Here is a 19373-nt window from a genome sequence, read left to right as displayed (position 1 = left end):
TTGCAAAGAGGCAAACTGAAGCTTGATACTAGGATAAGCTTCCTAGACGTAGCTTAGTAGCACAGTGAATAATAGAGCATTGGATTTGGAGTCAAGAAGACATGAATTCAGATTCTGCCTCAGAAACTTAACTAGATTTGTGACCCTGGACAAGTTACAAGCTCTCCTAGTTTCCTCATCTGTAAAATAGGGATAATAAAAACCATCTGCTGGGACAGCTTGGTGGTGGAGTGGAGGACCTGAGTTCAAATCCAGACTCAAACACTTAATAATTTCCTAGCTATGTGACCTTGGGCAAGTCACTTATCTTCAGTTGCCTTGCAAAAAACCAAAACAAAACCCCCAAAGCACCTGCCTCAGATGGTTTTTGTGAGGATGACACTGGATGACACTGAAAGTTATCAATATTTGAGATAATATATGGAAAATATTCTGTACTTTTTAAAGTACCATATGCATGTAATCTCTTGTTTTTAATGGCATGGGAGGTTTGCTTATATAAAGTTTATATATGTAAAAATGCTTTCTGAACTAAGTGCTATATAAATTCTAGTAATTTTTAAAAAAAACTTCCCCATAGTGTAGTGGGCTCTGTCCATTGAGATTGGTGATGGGTTGTTCTTCATTGAAAGCCTTCAACCTTCAAGCACAGACCATATGCCCAATTGTTGGGGGCTAGTGGTAAGGGAATTCTCATTAAGGTCTTGGTTGGACCAGATGGTTTCTGAAGGATCTCGCTCTACCTCTAAGATCCTGTGATTCTGAGTTTTGCATCCTATACTAGATGAAAAGAATGGTGAAAAGAATCCTATATGTAGAGTAAAATGACCTGACGTTTCCTAGAAAAATTTCAGGATGGAGAGGACCCTCATTATGACATTAGAGTATTGTTTGGGAATGGCATGAGGGTCTTGTCCAAACCTATGTTTTCCCAAACTGCTTTCCTGTCTTCCTAGGAAAGCTCATCAAATAAAGAATTTTGTTGTTCAGTCATTTCATTTGTGTTTGACTCTTCATGACCCTATTTGGAATTTTCTTGGCAAAAATCCTGGAATTTTCTTCTTTAGTTCTTTTTTTCAGATGAGGAAATCAAGGTAAAAAAGATCAAGTGATTTGCCACATTTGTGTGACAAATCCCAAGTTGGGTCACACAACTAGTAAGTTTCTGAGGTCAAATTTGAACACAGGAAGATAAATCTTCCTAACTCCAGGCTTGGCATTCTATCCTCTCCATCAACTGAATAAAGTATTCCAATATTTTGTATTTTGGGGTTTATCAAACTCTGTACTATGGTATCCATTTCATTTCATTTCTTACTTATCCAGTCTACTTCACTGATCCAGCTTTTTTATTTTTATCCAAAGAGATATTTTTAACAACAAATTACAATATGTAAATCTATTTATTATGTAATAGTCACATATAAAGGCAGAAGTTAGATCACTTTTCTAACTAAGGAACTGAGATTGTAGTGAATTCTGAATGATTGTAGTTGGAACTGCTGAGACTCGACAGTATTGCATGGTCTATGGCACCACATAAATTCATAGAACGAGGGACAAGGAGATGAAGTTTCTCAGGTAAAAAGATCATAATTGGCATAAGAACAGTCTGATTATTTGGAAGATGATCATGTGGGTGAGCAGTTAGAATTGTACAGGAAGGGAGAAGAGTTAGGAACAATGGGAGAATATAACAGAGAGGGAAACCAAGGCTTAATTTTGGGAAAAAAACCCAAGCCTTCCCAACTACCAGAGATAGCTAAATGAAAGGAAATGTGGTGAGTTTCCTCTCTTTGAGAGCTTTGAGAAAAGACTGGGCAGTCATTTGCTGCTCATGTTGTATTTGTAATTCTTATTTAGCTATAGCTTGGAATGGATGGTCACTGAAATCCCTCCCTGTTCTGAAATTCTGTGATTCTAGCTAGAATGGTGAAGGAATGACATCTTCTTATCTGAAACACATTATCTCTTTTCTTCCCACAGAGCAAGCTGGTTAAATACTTCAGCCGCCAGCTGTCCTGCAAACGGAAAGTGGCCCTCCAGGAGCGCAACGCCAAGCTCGAAGGCTTCCCCCAGCTCCACCACTGGTTCCGTATCGTGGATGTGCGAAAAGAAGTCATGGAGGTAAAAAGCAATGTTTTATCCCCACTACCACACTGAATGCCAACCCCCTTAACAATGTGACATTCTTATCCAATCTGAAGATGATACAAAGCTAGGAGATAAAACAAATGATTTGAAAGAATGGTGAGCCCAAAGGACCACGACTGGTTAGAACATGGAAGCCAACTGAATAAGAGGAAATTAAATGAGGTTGGATTTAAAATTTTAGTTTCGTGGTTTCCATGTTCAAAGAATTGTTCTTTAAGTGGACCTACCTAGACTAGTCCCCCAGTAACTATACAGGATCAAAATAGCTGAAGAGAAAGAAATCAATTAATAAGCATTTATTTAGTGTCTTCTCTATACTTTGCCCTGAGGATACAAAGGCAAAAATGAAATTGTCCCTGCCCTCAGGTAGTTAATATTGTACAAGAGATGCTGTCTTATGGGATGCATTCTTTTTTAAAAAAATGTTATTTATTTAAGGCAATGGGATTAAGTGACTTGCCCAGGGTCACACAGCTAGGCAATTATTAAGTATCTGAAATCAGATTTGAACTCAGGTCCTCCTGATCAGTACTCTATCCACTGTACCACCTAACTGCCCCTATGGGATGCTTTCTGAGAAGCTAGTAGTGAATTGTGTTTTATGTTGTGGGAGGGAATTCTCAAAGAATCATAGAATTTAGAGGTAGAAGAGACTCATCTGACATTTAGTAAACCATTTACTTAAAGGCAAGTCTTTATTGTAATGTACTTGACAAGTGGGTATCCGGTCTCTGCTTTAAAACCCTGAGGAAGGGGAACTTGGGGCAGCCTATTCCTCTGGGGGGTGCAGTTTTCATTGTAAGGAAGATTTTCCTGATTCCAGACTAAATTGGCTTCCTTGTGAACTCCCTCCCCACATTGTTCTGGGGCCAAACAAATAGTCCAAGTCTTCTTTCATTTAATACTTAATACTTCAAATATATGAAAATTGTTTCCAGATTTTCCCTTCACTTTATTCCTTTAATCCATCTTTATATTGCATTGAATCAATCACCATCCTGATTGCCCTCTTCTGGACACTTGTAACTTGGTAATGGCCTTCCTCCAATGGCTGTAATCCTAATTATGTCTTTCTTTGATCTGAAATACTTTTTACTCACCAAAAGCTTTTATTTTCATCCTTTCACTTCATGTTCCCAACAGTGTTGGAAGCAGGGAAGGGATTGTTAGCTGCATTGGACAGATGAGAAGAGGCACAGGGAGGAGACTCAAAGAAGGACTTGGAGACCTTCTGATACTGCCAGCAACATTGTTCTGCTTTTAACACTGCTAAATCTGCAGCACTCTCAGAATAGGGCAGCCTACCAACTAGCCAAGTATATGAAAATCATCTCTTATTTAGACTGGAATATTTAGATGTTATGATAGGCATTTCTCCTAGGGCAACTAGCTAGGTGGCTTAGTGCAGAGAGAACTGAACCTAGGGGCAGGAAGATATAATTTATATATATATATATTTATATATATTTTATATTTATATATATTTATATATAACTTCAGATATTTCTTAACTGTATATCCTGGATAAGTCACTTCACCTCTGCCTGCTTCAGTTTTCTCATTTATGAAATGGGGATAATAAGCCAAGGGTTGTTTTAAGGATAAGATAAGATTATATTTGTAAAGTGCTTTGCAAACTTTAAAGCCCTATAAAAATGCTAGCTATTATTATTAATTATAACAAACATAATAATAAATAGTAAAAGGAGAGTGAGGTGGTACAGTAAATACAACTCCCGACTTGGAGTCCAAAAAAGCTTGAGTTTGAATCCTGCTTCAAATATTTAGAAGACTCCAGACAGTCAATGAACACCTTTTAGCCTCACTTTCCTCCTCTGTAAAATGGCTATTATTATAATAATAGCAACCACCTTACAGGGTTGTTGTGAGGATTGAATTTTGTAAGATATACAAACCACTTTATATAAACATTTAAAATACTAGCAAAATGTAGGCTCTTGGTATTGTTGATTTATAAGGGAAAGAGTATTTTTCAATAATTGGGTCAAATTTTTTTTTTCAGATGAATAGCAATCCTACCCTGTTTCCCCAGAAGAGGTCATTTGACTTAGTTGATAGAATATTTCCCTTGGAGATAGGATAACTTGGGATATAGTCCTGACTGGCATTTTATTGAATCCCAGAATGGCAATATTAGATTGAACCTCAGGCACCATCTAGTCTGGCTTATTCCTGATTCAGAATTCCCACTACAAAAATCCTTATCAAGTTATTTAGTCATCAAATCAAAACTTAATTTGAAGCCCTTCTAGGAGGGGAAGCTGATTTCTTCCCAATCAGCCCATTCCACTTGGGCAGCTGTAATTTTAAGAAACTTTTTCCTTATGTAATTTCCAAATTTGTCTATGCAGCTTCATCTGATCAATCTGATGATCAAAAAGTGTTTATTGAGCATTAGTTACACATCAGACTCTGTTCAATCAGACTCTGTTCAAGCTGCTAGTGACACAAAGACAAAAAGCCAAATGGTTTCTGCTTTCAGGGACCTTGTTTTTTGTTTGTTTGTTTTTTGTTTTTTGCAAGGGGCAGTGGGGTTAAGTGGCTTGCCCAAGGCCACACAGCTAGATAATTATTAAGTGTCTGAGGCCAGATTTGAACTCAGGTACTCCTGATTCCAGGGCCAGTGCTCTTATGCACTGCACCACCTAGCTGCCCTGGACCTCATTTTTCAAAGCCAGGAGACTACATGTCACATATATAAGTATATACAAAAATTGCATGAATTCAATACAATGTCTTTTGGTGGGAGACATTAGTCATTGGGGAGATTAGAAAAGTTCTAATTTATTAGGTGGCATTTGGGCAGAGCTATGAAAGAAACTAAGGGATTCTAAGAGGAAGATGGAGGAGGGAGAACATTCCAGGCACATGGGGAACAGCCTGTGGAGAGGATCAGTACTGAATGAGTAATAGAAGGGAAGCTTGAGCCCAGTACAAGTCACTGGACCCCAGCTAAATGAACACAGAATTTGAGTTGGAAGGGACCTCAATGGCCAACTTGTCCAAGCCATCCATGAAAGGAGCCCCTATTAAGATAAAGCCCATCCAGAAACTTGGATTAGACCAACATCTCACACCCTATACCAAGATAAGATCAAAAGGGATACAGGATTTAGACATTAAAGACAATATTATAAGTAAACTAGAAGATCAGGGAATAGTTTACTTGTCAGATTTATGGAAAGGGGAGCATTTATTACCAAAAGAAGAGGTAGAGAACATCATTAAAAACAAACTAGATAATTTTGATTACATTAAATTAAAAAAGCTTTTGCACGGACAAAACCTCTGTAAACAAGATCAAAAGAAATGCAGTAAATTGGGAAACAATTTTTTTGCATCTAGTATTTCTGACAAAGACTCATTTCTAAAATATATAGAGATCTGAGTCAAATTTATAAAAAAAAAGCCATTCCACATTTGACAAATGGTCAAAGGATATGCAAAGGAAATTTACAGACAAGAAAATCAAAGTGATCCATAGTCATATAAAAATTGCTCTAAATAATTACTTATTAGAGAAAAGCAAATTAAAGCATCTTTGAGGTACACCTCACACCTCTCAGACTGACCAATATGACCAGAAAGGACAATGATCTATGTTGGAAGGGATGTGGAAAATCTGGGACACTATACATTGTTGGTGGGACTGTGAACTCATCCACCCTTTCTGGAAGAGCAATTTGAAATTAGGCCCAAAGGGCAATAAAAATGTGCATACCCTTTGATCCAACAATACCACTACTGGGTCTATACTTTGAATAGATGATGAAAAACATCACTTGTACAAAAATATTCACAGCATTCCTGTTTGTGGTGGCAAAGAATTGGAAATTGAGTGAATGTACATCAGTTGGGGAATGGCTGAACAAATTTGTGGTATGTATATATTATGGAACACTATTGTTCTATTAGAAACCAGGAGGGATGAGAATTTAGAGAAGCCTGGAAGGATTTGCATGAATTGATGCTGAGTGAGATGAGCAGAACCAGAAGAGCACTGTACACCATAAAAGCAACATGAAATGATGAGCAATCTTAATGGGCTTTCTCATTCCATCAGTAAAACAATCAGGGACAATTTTGGAGTATCTGTGATGGAGAATACCGTCTGTATCCAGAGAAAGAATTGTGGAGTTTGAACAAAGACCAAAGACTGTTGCTTTTAATAAAAAAAAAAACAAAACCATTATCTTATTATGTAATTTTGCTATCTCTTATATTTTATTTTTTTCCCTTAAGGATATTATATCTCTCTCAACATATTCAACTTAGATCAATGTCTAGCATGGAAACAATGTAAAGACTAACAGACTGCCTTCTGTGGGGGGCTGGGGGTTAGGGAAGTGAGATTAGGGGAAAAAAAATTCAAAAATAAATAAATAAATTAATAATAATTTAAAAAACTCAGGAAAAAAGATAAAGCCCAGCAATGATGGCCTGTCTGTTGCTTGAAGACCTCCAGGGAGAGAGAATCCATAACCTCCTGAGAATAGAGAGCTTTAATTGGTAACAAGGTTTTGTTATCCTCTGGCTTAAACTGGTCTCCTTATAACCCACTACTCCTGGCTATGCCCTCTAAGATTCAGAAAAATAAGTTAACTTCTTTCCTCTTCAAATGTTAGAAGACAGCTCCTGCATCCCTCAGATTTTCTCTTCTCTAGGCTAAACATTCCCACTTTCTTCAACCAAACTCCATGTTATGGACTTAAGGCCTTCTCCTAGTCGTCCTCTGGACACTTTCCAAGTTAACAATAACCATCTTATTTTGAAATGTTATTTTATTTTATTTTTTCAATTACACGTGAAGATAGTTTTCAACATTCGTCTTTTTTGTGAGCTTTTGGATTCCACATTTTTCTACCTCCCTTTCCCCTTCCTATGAAGCAAGTAATCTGATATAGGTTATACATGTGTAATCATATTCAACACATTTCCATATATGTTGTGAAAGAAGAATCAGAACTAAAGGGAAAAAGCTATGAGAAAGAAAAAAAAATAAAACAAGTTTTAAAACATGAACATAATATGATTTGGTCTGCCTTCATACTCCATGGTCTTTTTTTCTGGATATAGTTGGCAATCCAAGTCTTTTAGAATTGTCCTCAATCACCGAACTTCTGAGAAGAGTCCATCATAGTTGATCATTGCACAATGTTGCTGTTAATGTTATTTTCTTTAGGTTTTGCTCATTTCACTTAGCATCAGTTTGTGGAAGTCTTTCTGGATTTTCTGAAGTCCACTCATTCATGATTTCTTTTTTTTTAATTTTATTTATTTAAGGAATGGGGTTAAGTGACTTGCCAAGGTCACAAAGCTAGGCAATTAAGCATCCGAAACCAGATTTGAACTCAGATCCACCTGACTCTAGGGCCACTGCTCCATCCACTGTGCCACCTAACTGCCCCCATTCCTGATTCCTTACAGAAAAATAGTACTTATTAACCCAATTGATGGGCATCCCCTCAATTTCTAATTCTTTGCCTCTACAAAAAGGGCCACTATAAATATTTTTATATATGTGGTTCTTTCCCCCTTTTTTATGATCTCTTTGGAGATAGATCTAGAGTGGTATTGTTGGAACAAAGTTTATATCAATATCCTTCTTAAGCTATGGCTCCTACTTTTGGTCATAGTACCCCACATAAGGTCTGCCAATAGCAGAGAGTATAGAGAGACTATCATCTCCCTGTTTCTAGAAGCCATACTTCTCTTACTGCAGCCCAAGATCTCATTAGCTTTTTGTGTTTGCTGTATCCCACTGGTAATTCATATTAAGTTTCTGTCCACTCAAAACCCCCAGCTTGTTTTCAAAACATCTACTGCCTAACTGCCTCCCCCATCTTGTACTTGTGAAGTTGATGTTTTAATAGCCAAGTGTAGCACTATATTTATCTCTGTCAAATTCATCTTATTATATTCTTATTATATTCTATCCAGTGCTCTAATTTGTCAAGATTCTTTTAGCATCTTGCTGTCATCAAATAAGTTAGTTCTCCTTCCCAGCTTAATATTACCTGTGAATTCTTTATGTCCTCCAATCTATCCTCTACTCAGCTGTAAAAATGATCTTTCTTTTTTTTTTAATGATCTTTCTAAAACTAAGGCCCAAGTATGCCACTCCCCTACTCAGTAATCCCAGGGGCTCCTTATCACCTGCAAGTTCAAATAGAAAAATCCTCTGTTTGGCATTAAAAGCCCTTCACAGCATGATACCTCTCTACCTTTTCCATTTTTAAAAATTTCCATCCCCTCCCTTCATGTGTTCTAGAGGCCACTTGCTGTTCTCCTAGCAGTTCCTCAAATAAGACAATGCATCTTTGCTTGGGACAGTAGGACTATGCTGACAACAGAGGGAAAGATCTGGACCACTCAGCGGTTACTTTCCTTCTATTTTCTCTGCCAAAAGAATATTTGTTTTAGAGGTGACTGAACAGAAATAACTTAACAAAGAGTTTATACCCAAGATAAATAAGTTGATAGGGGAGCACCTAACTTCCCATTACAAACTTTTCTGACCCAGGTGAACTTTATCCTCCAGTCCTGATAGAAAAAATGGAGAAGGGGAAATGTCCTAACTTTTCAAAGTTGAAAAAGGACAGAAACAACAAATTACTGGCCAGTGAGCTTGGCCACTACAACAGAATTCACACAGTTTTAGTGACTGAACTCCCTTCCTGGCTTTTATTGATAATTTTGTTTGGAATAAGCTCCTAATTGGCCAAGATATGATCGTGTGAACTGGGAACTTCTCGGCTAGAAACTCTCTTTAGCTAAAGTGAGCTCTTTCTTGAAGCTAGACTAGGGAAATCCAAGGATCAAGGATCCAAGGCAAAGGAAAAAAAGGGTGATCTGAGAAGAACAGCTCCTCCTCTTTTCCTGTTGGGAAAAGAAGGTGGTGTTGTTTCTGGTGGTGGTATTGAAGCAAAATTATAAGAAAATTCTATATTGGACCATTAAAGAGATGATTGATCACATCTGGAAAGAGAAGCAGTCATTACCAATAGCTAGCTTCTTCAAAAGCAAGTCATGCCAAACTAACTTCATTTCCTTTTTTGACAGTTACTAAACTGGAAGGAGAGAATACCATGGATACAGTTTCCCTAGATTCCATCAAAGCTTTTCATGAAGTATCTCATCTAGTCTTGCATAGAAGATGGAAAGATGTAAATTAGAAAAATACTTTTATTAAATGTTTTTAGAACTGCTTGATTGGCTGAACCCAAGTATTTTTAAGGGTTGAGTGTTACTGTGCAGGAGGTTTCCAGTGCAGAACTTGGCTCTATGCTATTTAACCATTTTATCAATCATTTAATCAATAAATATTTAATAAGTCCCTAATATATGTTCTAAGTACTGAGTACACAAAGAAAGACAAAATCTAGTCCCAGCTCTCAGGAAGTCCATAGCTTAATGGAGGAGATAACAGCTAAGAATAAATAATTTATAGGCAAGATAAATTGAAAATAATCAACAGAGGAAAAGTACTAGAATTAAAGGGAATTGGGAAAGGTTGTCCTACAAGGTAAGATTTTTAGATGGAGCTTGAAGGAAGCAGAGAGGTGGAGATGAGGAGGGAGAGCACTTCAGGCTTAGAGGACAGCCCAGAGGTTGAAGATGCATTGTCTTATTTGAGGAACTGCTAGGAGAACAGCAAGTGGCCTCTAGAACACATGAAGGGAGGGGATGGAAATTTTTAAAAATGGAAAAGGTAGAGAGGATCATGCTGTGAAGGGCTTTTAATGCCAAACAGAGGATTTTTCTGTTTGAACTTGCAGGTGATAAGGAGCCCCTGGGATTACTCATAATGACCAAAACCCATTCTATAGGAGATGACAAGACCTATGGCCAAGTCCTTCAGAGGAAAACACAATCACAATCCCAAAGTGTCACCTTCCTGTAAACTCATTAAATCAAAGGAGACAGTGCAGTAGTTTGGAAAAGGCAATGGATTTTTACTCATAGCATCTGGGTTCAAATCCCACTTTTGCCACATTTACTCTGTGTAACCATGTAAAAAGTTGCCTCACTTCACTTAGTTGTTTCCTCATCTGTCAAGTGTGTGTGTGTGTGTGTGTGTGTGTGTGTGTGTGTGTGTGTGTATAGCATTAGACTAATGGATTCTAAAGGTCTTTTCCTCTAAATCTAAAGTTGATATAGAAAACCCTCTTGATCAGCTCCTTTCAGAAGTTTAACATTGCCAAATCTGTGTCAGGAATTTCTCACTGGCTTATAATTTTCAGACCTGATGGTCTTCCCTTAAAATAAATCATAATACACTTGGTCTTCTCCAGTCCTTTCATGCTTTTTTCCATTTTCCATGAATCCAAGGATCTTTGACTGAGACCTTTTCTTTCAATATCTATCTATGAATTAGTTCATCTGGAACAGCATTTAGGCATCAAAGGTATCAGGTCTTGTACTGTCTACTTATGTTTTTTTTTTTTTATCAACTCTCTGTTGTCATTGTTGAATCGTTTTTTAGTTTATCTGACTCTGCGACCAATTTTCAGGTTGTCTTGGTAAAGATGTTGTTGAGTTGTATTTCAGTTTAGTCTGATTTTCTGTGACCCATTTGAGATTTTTTTTGGCAAAGATACCAGAATGGCTTGCTGCTTCCTTCTTCAGCCCATTTTACAAATGAGAAAACTGAGGTAAACTGAGTTTAGTGACTTGCTCAGGATCATGTGGCTAGGAAGTGTCTGAGACTAGATTCGAACTGAAGAAGATGAATCTTCCTGACTTCAGGTTTGGTGCTCTATCTACTGTGTCATCTTGCTGCCACAGATGTTGGTTAAGTTGTAGGAGGATTATGACCCCCTTTTTATAGGTAAGAAAACTGAGATTCCCAGAACCACTGAATTTTGATTAGAAAAGTACCTCAGTGGCCACATTAACCAATAAAGAACCCTAAAACTTTGTGATTATAAGAATCAGAAAAAAACCAATTCTCTCAACCATGTGCTTGGCAAATAACAGTGTGGGAGAAACTGCTGTTTCCCAAGGCAGGCCCATTCAGTTTGGTATAGATTCTGAGATGAAATTACTCCCCTTTCCCTCCCTGCCCCATACTCAGAAAGCTAAGTGGTGTCTGAGGTTGGTATCAAGGTCAAATTTAGCATTCATTCTATTCTCTCTTCCATATAGTTTCTGATAGAACACTGTGCTGCATAAGGGCAGGAACCACATTCTTTTCATTCAATTAGGTGGCATAGTGAATGGGACACTGGGTCTGGGGTCAGGAAGATCTGGGTTCAAATCTCATCTCACACTGGCTATGTAACCCTGGGCAAATCATTTAATTTTTCTGTTTGCCTCAGTTTCCTCACTGGAAAAAATACAGATAGAAATATTTCTATATCTACCTCATAAGAGTCGTTATGAAGATCAAATGAAAAAATATTTGTAAAATGCTATAGAAATGTTAGCTGTAATTATCATAATTATCATCATTATCATCTTTATCATTATTGTCATCATCATTAACATCATCATTATCATTATCTTCATCATAATTATTATCATCAACATCTATAATAATAATAAACAGACATTTATTAAATGCCTATTAGTAAACATTGTACTAGATCTGGGGTTAGAAATAAAATAAACAGGTCACTGAGAAGAGTAGAAGTAGTAAATTGCCCTTTTGGGCCAAATTTTATGTTCTGTACATAGTAAAGGCTTATTACATGCTTAGTGAACCAGGAATGTTGAATCCAACTGCATCATGATTCACTTCTTGTATGTGGTCACAAGAGGGCAGATCATTGCTATAAAATTGAGCTGCAAAAAGCTATTCTTTATTAAGGGTAAATTTTTACTCTATATGGAGAGACACAGCTTCCATCTGATGGGTCAGCAATGTTAATTTGACCATCCAGGGTAGGCCAGGCTCCCTGCTTCTGATGGAAGTCATTTCATCTTTTGGAATCTCAGTTTATTCATCTATAAAATGAGAATGTTGGATGGATGGGAATGGACCCTGGACTCTCTTTAAACTCTAAATCTTTGGTCCCCAAAACAGGCCAAATGAATCCTTGAGCCTGACCCTTACCTAGTTGCTAGGTGTTTAAGCTGCTCTGATTACCTCTTCCCCCACCAGAATAGTCAGCCTAGTTCGGTGATTGTTATATAGGAGCTCAAAGTGATCCAGGGAATCATGTAAGCCCATCTCCTCAATTTTAAGAAGGAGGAAATTGAGGCTAAGGGAAGGGGGGGGGAAGCTTTTACCTAAAGCTGGGAAGACCACTAGATTTTAATTTTAATTTATTTTTATTGATATTTTTTGTGTTTATATTACCTCTATTATAGAATATATTCCTCCTTTCCATTTATATCCATTCTTTACATTTAAAAAAAGAGAAAAAAATTACTTTATCCTTTCTCATGGCTATTTTTTCCTTTTTAATGTTTCTCCTTCTACAACTGAGACTAATGGAAATATGTTTTACATGAACATAGATAAACTATATCATACTGCCTACTATTTTCAGAAGAGGAAAATTTGAAGCAAAATCCTTTAAAAATGAATGGTAAAATTTTTAAATGTAATGGGGAAAAAGAAAATACTATTAAGAATAAAAAAGTACAATAGAACTAACCAACATATCAACCAAGCCTAAAGTTACATGTGGGATTCCAGATATGTAGTCCCCTATCAACCCCTGCAAAGAAGAGGAGGGAGCACTCATTTTTTTTTTTAGGTTTTTGCAAGGCCATGGTGTTAAGTGACTTGCCCAAGGCCACACAGCTAGGTAATTATTAAGTGTCTGAGGCCAGATTTGAACTCAGGTCCTCCTGACTCCAGGGCTGGTGCTCTATCCACTGGGCCACCTAGCCACTCCGGGAGCATTCAATTTCAACTTGGAAATTAGATTAGAATCCTACTGAGCTCTGCCACTTAGGAGCAAAGTGATCTTGTGCAAGTCAGTTCTCTCCTCTTGGCCTTAATCTTCTCTTCTGTTAAAGGAGATTAGACCAAATGATTTCTAATTTAATCATCTTAATTTAATTCATCAAAAACAAAGGACCTACTAGCTGTTACCTGAAATATTCCCCATCTATAGTGTTTCCATGTGTTTGGGCAGTGTCTTTCCCATTTTTTTTTATTTTTGCAAGACAATGGGGTTATGTGATTAGTCCAAGGTCACACAGCTAGGTAATTATTAAGTGTCTGAGGTCAGATTTGAACTCAGGTCCTCCTGACTCCAGGGTTGGTACTGTATCTACTGTGCTGGCTAGCTGCCCCAAAATGACAAGGGCAGTGTCTTTCTCTTCCAGGAATGTATGTCCTTCTCACCTTTGCCCTCTGGAAATGTTCTAGTTCCTTTTCAAGTTCAGGTCAGGTATCACATATCCTTATTTTCTCACTTACTCTTCTCTCCCCTCAGAAGTTGCTTTGTATCTATTTTATTTCAATAAATATTCTGTATATGTACTGCTCCCACCTATAGAATGTAAACCTCTTGAAGGATGGGGATGTTTTTAACATATACATACACACACATACATACATTTATATTTTTATCTCTAGTGTCCAGTGATTAGCTTTATAGAAGCCCCTTCTTGGTTTACTCTTTCAACTCCCACTTGGGTTTTTAAAGGTCAGTGGCTACCCCTAATATTCTCAAGGTTCTATGGGTAATTTTGACACTTTGAATATTCTAATTCTATTGGTCATGAGCCCCCAATACATTTGCTTTTGGGTGGGGTATTGATGATAGTCAAGTTTTTAATCTTGCTTGCAGGGCACATTGTATACTGCTTGGTAGATTCATTGCTTGGGCTGGGTCAAGCAAATATGTCCCTCTGGGCTATTGTTTATTGCAATGACTTCTGTTTCTTGGAGGGGAGGGGGATTCTGATGGTTTTGTGACCTTTCAAAGTTAAGTTATCACCTGGTCCATTCTGCCTCTGGATATTTAGTCACCTAAGCTCAGGAAATAATAAACACAATCAAAACAGACACCAGGTCTTGAGGACCTCATAGAAACTGAATGGGAGATATGGCAGGTAAGATCATTGTCCTTCTTCCAATTTGAAGACTAAGGGTTCTTCATCAAGCAACCAACAAAGAAGAGAGAAGGGCAAAAAGAAATAAAGGTTGAGGGAGCAGTGTATTTATCCTTCTATATTTTAACTTAGGTCTAGCTCCATCATTAGTTCTTCTTTCTTTAAAGTCAACTTAAAAAAACTCCTTATCACTATACAGTACCATGTCCTTCAGTTAGTTACTCATGGATGGATCCCATGTGTTAGATTGAAGGGAGACAAGGAATATTCTACATCTTCTAAGGAAATGGCCCTTATGGGCCACTCCTTCTATTACAGATGCTTAGTCAATCAGTAAACATTTATTAAGCAACTTCTATGGGCCAGACATTGTGTAAAGTGCTAGGGATAGAGTGGATAGAGCACCGACCTGGAGTCATGAGGACTTGAGTTCAAATCTAGACTCAGGCACTTGATACTAGCTGTGTGATCTTGGGCAAGTCACTGGGATCCAGGACCATCTCTAGTTGACCTGATTCATATCTGGCCACTGGACCCAGATGGCTTTGGAGGAGAAAGTGAGGCTGGAGACTTTGCACAGTCACTCAAATCCAACTCTCATGTTTGCCATGACATCACCTCCCTGATGTCATGTCTTCTTCGAGGATGAAGGGGCAACTATCATCATCAAGTGTTGGGAATACAAAGAAAGACAACTGTACCTGTTCTCTGGAAGCTCACAGTAAAATAATTTAATTAGAGTTTAATTAAATGATTGAATGCAAGGAGTATAAAGACAAAGACAAATAAGAATTAGCCTTTTCCCTCAGGGAGATTGTATTCTTTAGGAGAAAACAAAATTTAATTGGAATTGAGGCAAAGAATAAGGGGATGAGGGTTAGGACAAAGAGCATGATCTCATGTAGCAGCTAGGGATATGATGTATAGAACTCTGGACCTGGAGTTAGACCTAAGTTTAAATATGACTTCAGATACTTACTAGCTATGTGACCCTGGAAAGTCATTTAACCTCTATTTGCTTAAGTTTTCCCAACTGTAAAATGAGGATTATAATAACACCTCTCTTTCAGAATTGTTATGAGGATCAAATGAGATGCTATTTGTAAAAATACTTAGCCCTGTGCCTGTGTGATGTTTAAAACTTTCAAGAGACATAATTTCAAGCAATCAGTCATTTTATCATTAAAAAAAGTCAGTGGCACTTTTGAATGCCAAAACCCACCAATTTCATGATGGTGGGTTCTTAGTTTACGTGCCCTTGGATGGGTGGGCGTTCCTGAGGGTGCCAATCAACTATGATTGATTAAATATTATTGAGAAAATGAATACTACAATGACAGGTGGGCCATATTCTCAGAAAGGATCTTGAGGTTTGTGACACTGAGCAATCAAATCTTGATCAATGAGACTTATCAATTTCCATATCACCTAGCTGACACAAATAAAACTTGCATTTTCCCATGTCAGTCTGAGTAGACACAATAAGCAGGAATCTTTTATTTGCCTAAATTTAGAATTTCTTCACTGTCTTAGTTCAGTCTTAGCCTGGGTAAGTCTTTGAGCAAGATTTCCCAAAATGGTTGATTTCTGGATGTGGAAGTAGAATGGAAAAGAAAAGGAAAGAAAAAAATTTGGTCCTTATTCAATAACCAGTTATTAAATACAAGAAATAGTTATTTCTCTCACCTGACAAATAGTAGGCACTTTGAAACACTTGTTTCTTTCACTCTCCCTCCCTTTCCCATATTCTTATGAACTAAGGTCCCCTAATTCTAAGTCTACTGCTTTTTCTGTTTCTTTTTTTAAGGTTTTTTTTGGCAAGGCAAACAGGGTTAAGTGGCTTGCCCAGGGCCACACAGCTAGGTAATTATTAAGTGTCTGAGGCTGGATTTGAACTCAGGTACTCCTGACTCCAGGGCTGGTACTCTGTCCACTGTGCCACCTAGCCACCCCAGTCTACTACTTTTTCAATGATGCCATGCTGTCATATTAGGGGCCTAGTAAAGGTCCTGTGGGTCACAAATGAAAATGATCCAGTCCTATCCTCAAGTTGTTTGTAGTCTGTTGGGTAGGAAGTGGGATTGAGATCCATTATGTATCCCCAAAATGATGAAGTGAGGAAGAATGTGATTGGAGCAAAAGAGAAATCCAGATAAAGACCATTTAAAGAAAGGTCATTTTTGGCCAGAAGAATCAGGGAGAGTTTTGTAAAAGAGACTGTCAATAATGGAGAAAAGTTGCAAAGAGCTAAATTTTTTCTTGATGTCAGGAGAAAACTTCCTGGCAATGATAACTGGCTTGAAGTGGAATGGGTAATGATTTCTCTTTCACTGAAGCTCTTCAAACAAAACCTGGAACAGCTTCCAGGGAAATTGTTGAGGGGATCTTATTTAGCCTTGGATTTAGGAATGGACTCAATAGCCTCTGAGCTTCTTTCCAACTCTGAAATGCTGTGGTTCTGGGAAGGGACTTGCTTAAAGTCAAGGATGGCAGCAGCATGGTTCAGATAAAAGAGTCTTGAACTAGCAGTTATAATATTTGAGTTCAAATCCTGGACACTCGATATTTTTGTGACCTTGTACAAGTCACTTAACCTTTCTAAGGCTTAGTTTTCTCATCTGTAAAATTAGGGAGTTGGATTGTATAACCTTTGAAGTTTCCTCTAAATTTATGATTCTATGAGTTGATATTTTCTCTTAGCTTCAAGTATGGGAAACTTTGTCTCTTACGAGTTACTTGCCTGTCCTGCTTTCTCCTCTTTTTCATGTCTTGATCTTTTTCTCAACTCATCATAAGGACCATAGGATCATATATTTAAGGGGGACCATAAAGGTCAATCTTGATTTTATAAAAGAGGAGATTGAGGCCCACAGACATTAAGCAAGTTGCCTAATTTCATGTGAGTAGTATAGGGCCAAAGCTGATATTCAAACCTAGGCTCTTTGCCTCCAAATCAAATCCTATTTCAACTGTACAACATTGCCACTATCCAGATGTAGCAAGCACAGGCTTTGTAGCTACATTCTCAACTTCTACTTGTACTGTCAGTTCAGATCACCAGAGGGCAATAGATCCCTTTAGGATTTTAGGGATAACCCTAAGATATTGGGGTAGGGTTTCTCTAGCTGTAGCTCATGAAATTATTTTAAGTTGGGTGGAGTGATTTGGTTGATTGCTACAATCCCCCCATCACTTTTATATATAGATTGATCATTTAATCAACAAGCTATGTGACAGACACTGTGCTAAGTGGGGAGTATACAAAGAAAAGCAAAAACACGATCTCCACCCTTAAGGTACTTACTTTTTAAAAAATAGAATTGGGTAGATTCAGGAATAATAATAATAGTAATAACAACCACAATAATAATTAATACCTATATCAAATGAGAGCTGTGAGATCCAAAGAGATAACATGTATAAAATACTTTGCAAGTCTTAAAGTGCTGAATAAATACAAGCTGTTCTTAGATGTAGTAGATAGAAAGTGTTGTTTGTCCTTTGTTCTTCAAGTACTTGGCATCAGGGAGGTGAAGCCATGACAAGTGAATGAATCGGATTTGAAGGAGGGGGCGTTGTGCAAAGTCACCAACTTCACTTTCTCCTGCAGAGCCATCTGAGTCTAGTGGCCAAATATGAATTTAGGTCAACTGGGGATGGCCTTGGATGGGAGGCAACCACGGTTAAATGACTTGTCCAAGGTCACACAGCTAGTAAGTGGGAAAGTGTCTGATGTCAGATTTGAACTCAGATCATGGTGTTTGGGGCCTTTCCCCAGGGCTTTGATTTTGGAGGGCATTTGCAATCCTTCAAAGTTTAGAAATAGCGCATAATTCCTAGTTTAGCAAGAACAGTTTGAAACTTTAAATTACCAAATGGACTTCCTCTTATCCCCTGGTCAACCTTTTCTCTGGCCCGATCCTGTTTCCATTTGCCTAGCAAGACTCATTTTGGTTTGTTTTCAATGTGGTTCCTAATCTTACTGACCCCCGAGAACAAAGATTCCTAGTTATAGCTCTTTATAAGAGAAAGATAAGATATGATCCCTGGATTCTATAGATTTAGAGTTGAATTTTCTTGTGTTTTCTCTTTGCTCCCAAGGAAATCACCCCGGGCCAACTGAGTCTAGAGCAGCTTCTGGAGATGACTGATGAGCAGGTGTGTGAAACAGTGGAGAAATATGGAGCCAACCCAGAGGAGTGCGCCCGTCTCAATGCCTCCCTGTCCTGCCTCCGGAACGTCCACATGGCAGGTGAGCCAGGGCCCTGAAGTGGTTCCCTTTTTCCTACCTCTAAGGACAGAGGCTACGGTAGGTTTTTTCTAGCAGGTCTATTGTGCTATTGATTCTACTTTCTTCTCTGCCTTTCCATTCCAAGGTGAGATGAAGAAATGTTTCCCTTGCAGGTGTGAGGAATTGGACTGGGAACAGAGGCAAAAAAATGTTTTTTTCAAAGTGGCCATTGTCAGACTCAAGAAACTGGGCCTGCACTTGTTGAAGTCTATAGGGTATCCATTTTGTCTCCGTCTCTAGATTCACATAGACTCCTGCTGGCATCCTCAGAGGAGATCTCAGTGCACACATTTATCAGAAGCTTCAGTGAAGGCCTAGTGAAATGCCTGCAGATGACCTAAAGTCTGGAGGGATTACTACCCTCCTGGATGGAAGGATTCAAAAAGTTCTTAATATCTAGAGCAATGAGTTGAATTGAATTAGATTAAATCAAGAAATAAATGTAAATTCTTAGACTTGGATTCAAGACATCAACCTAACTAATATGAGATGGGAAAGAGTTAGACAAAAATGTGCCTGAAAAAGATTAGTGAATTGTGAGATCAAGATGAGTCAATATTGTTCAATATGACCACCAAGAAAACTAATAGATCTTCTGTTTCTTTAAGAGAGGAACAGTGTTCAGAAGTGATGGTCCTTTTTTTAAATTTGACAATGGTTAGATGATGGTTGGAATATTATGATGGGTTTTGAGCACTACAGTTTAGGATTATTAATAAAGTTGGAGCACACCAGAGGAGGACAATCAGAATGGTGAGGTAGGAGGATCTGAAGATGGTTTACCTGGAGAAGGGAAGGCTTTGAGATGGAGAGAGATATGATAGCTGTCACCAGATATTTTAAAGGATGTCATTAAGATTGTTTGTTTAGTCCCATAAGGCAGAGTGAGGGA

The 19373-nt window shown here is 37.9% G+C and overlaps 1 protein-coding gene across 1 annotated transcript; it reads left to right on the top strand.

The window, feature by feature from the left end:
* Window positions 1–1627: 1627 nt before the first annotated feature.
* Window positions 1628–18822, top strand: LOC141499584 (kinase suppressor of Ras 2-like). The gene is made up of 4 exons (XM_074202246.1): window positions 1628–1639; window positions 1987–2127; window positions 18292–18442; window positions 18722–18822. Exons 1-4 carry the CDS (start codon window positions 1628–1630, stop codon window positions 18820–18822), a joined length of 405 nt encoding a protein of 134 aa, XP_074058347.1.
* Window positions 18823–19373: the final 551 nt, after the last annotated feature.

The sequence above is a fragment of the Macrotis lagotis genome, chromosome X (genome assembly GCF_037893015.1).
Source record: "Macrotis lagotis isolate mMagLag1 chromosome X, bilby.v1.9.chrom.fasta, whole genome shotgun sequence".
NCBI classification, from domain to species: Eukaryota; Metazoa; Chordata; class Mammalia; order Peramelemorphia; family Peramelidae; genus Macrotis; species Macrotis lagotis.
Note: the sequence above shows the minus strand (reverse complement) of the source record. Positions and strands in the feature narration are given on the sequence as shown.

Coding starts and splice junctions, on each gene's coding strand:
- LOC141499584 (XM_074202246.1), top strand. Junction 2,128..18,291: donor TGCGAAAAGAAGTCATGGAG/GTAAAAAGCAAT, acceptor TTTGCTCCCAAG/GAAATCACCCCGGGCCAACT. Junction 18,443..18,721: donor CCGGAACGTCCACATGGCAG/GTGAGCCAGGGC, acceptor CTCCGTCTCTAG/ATTCACATAGACTCCTGCTG.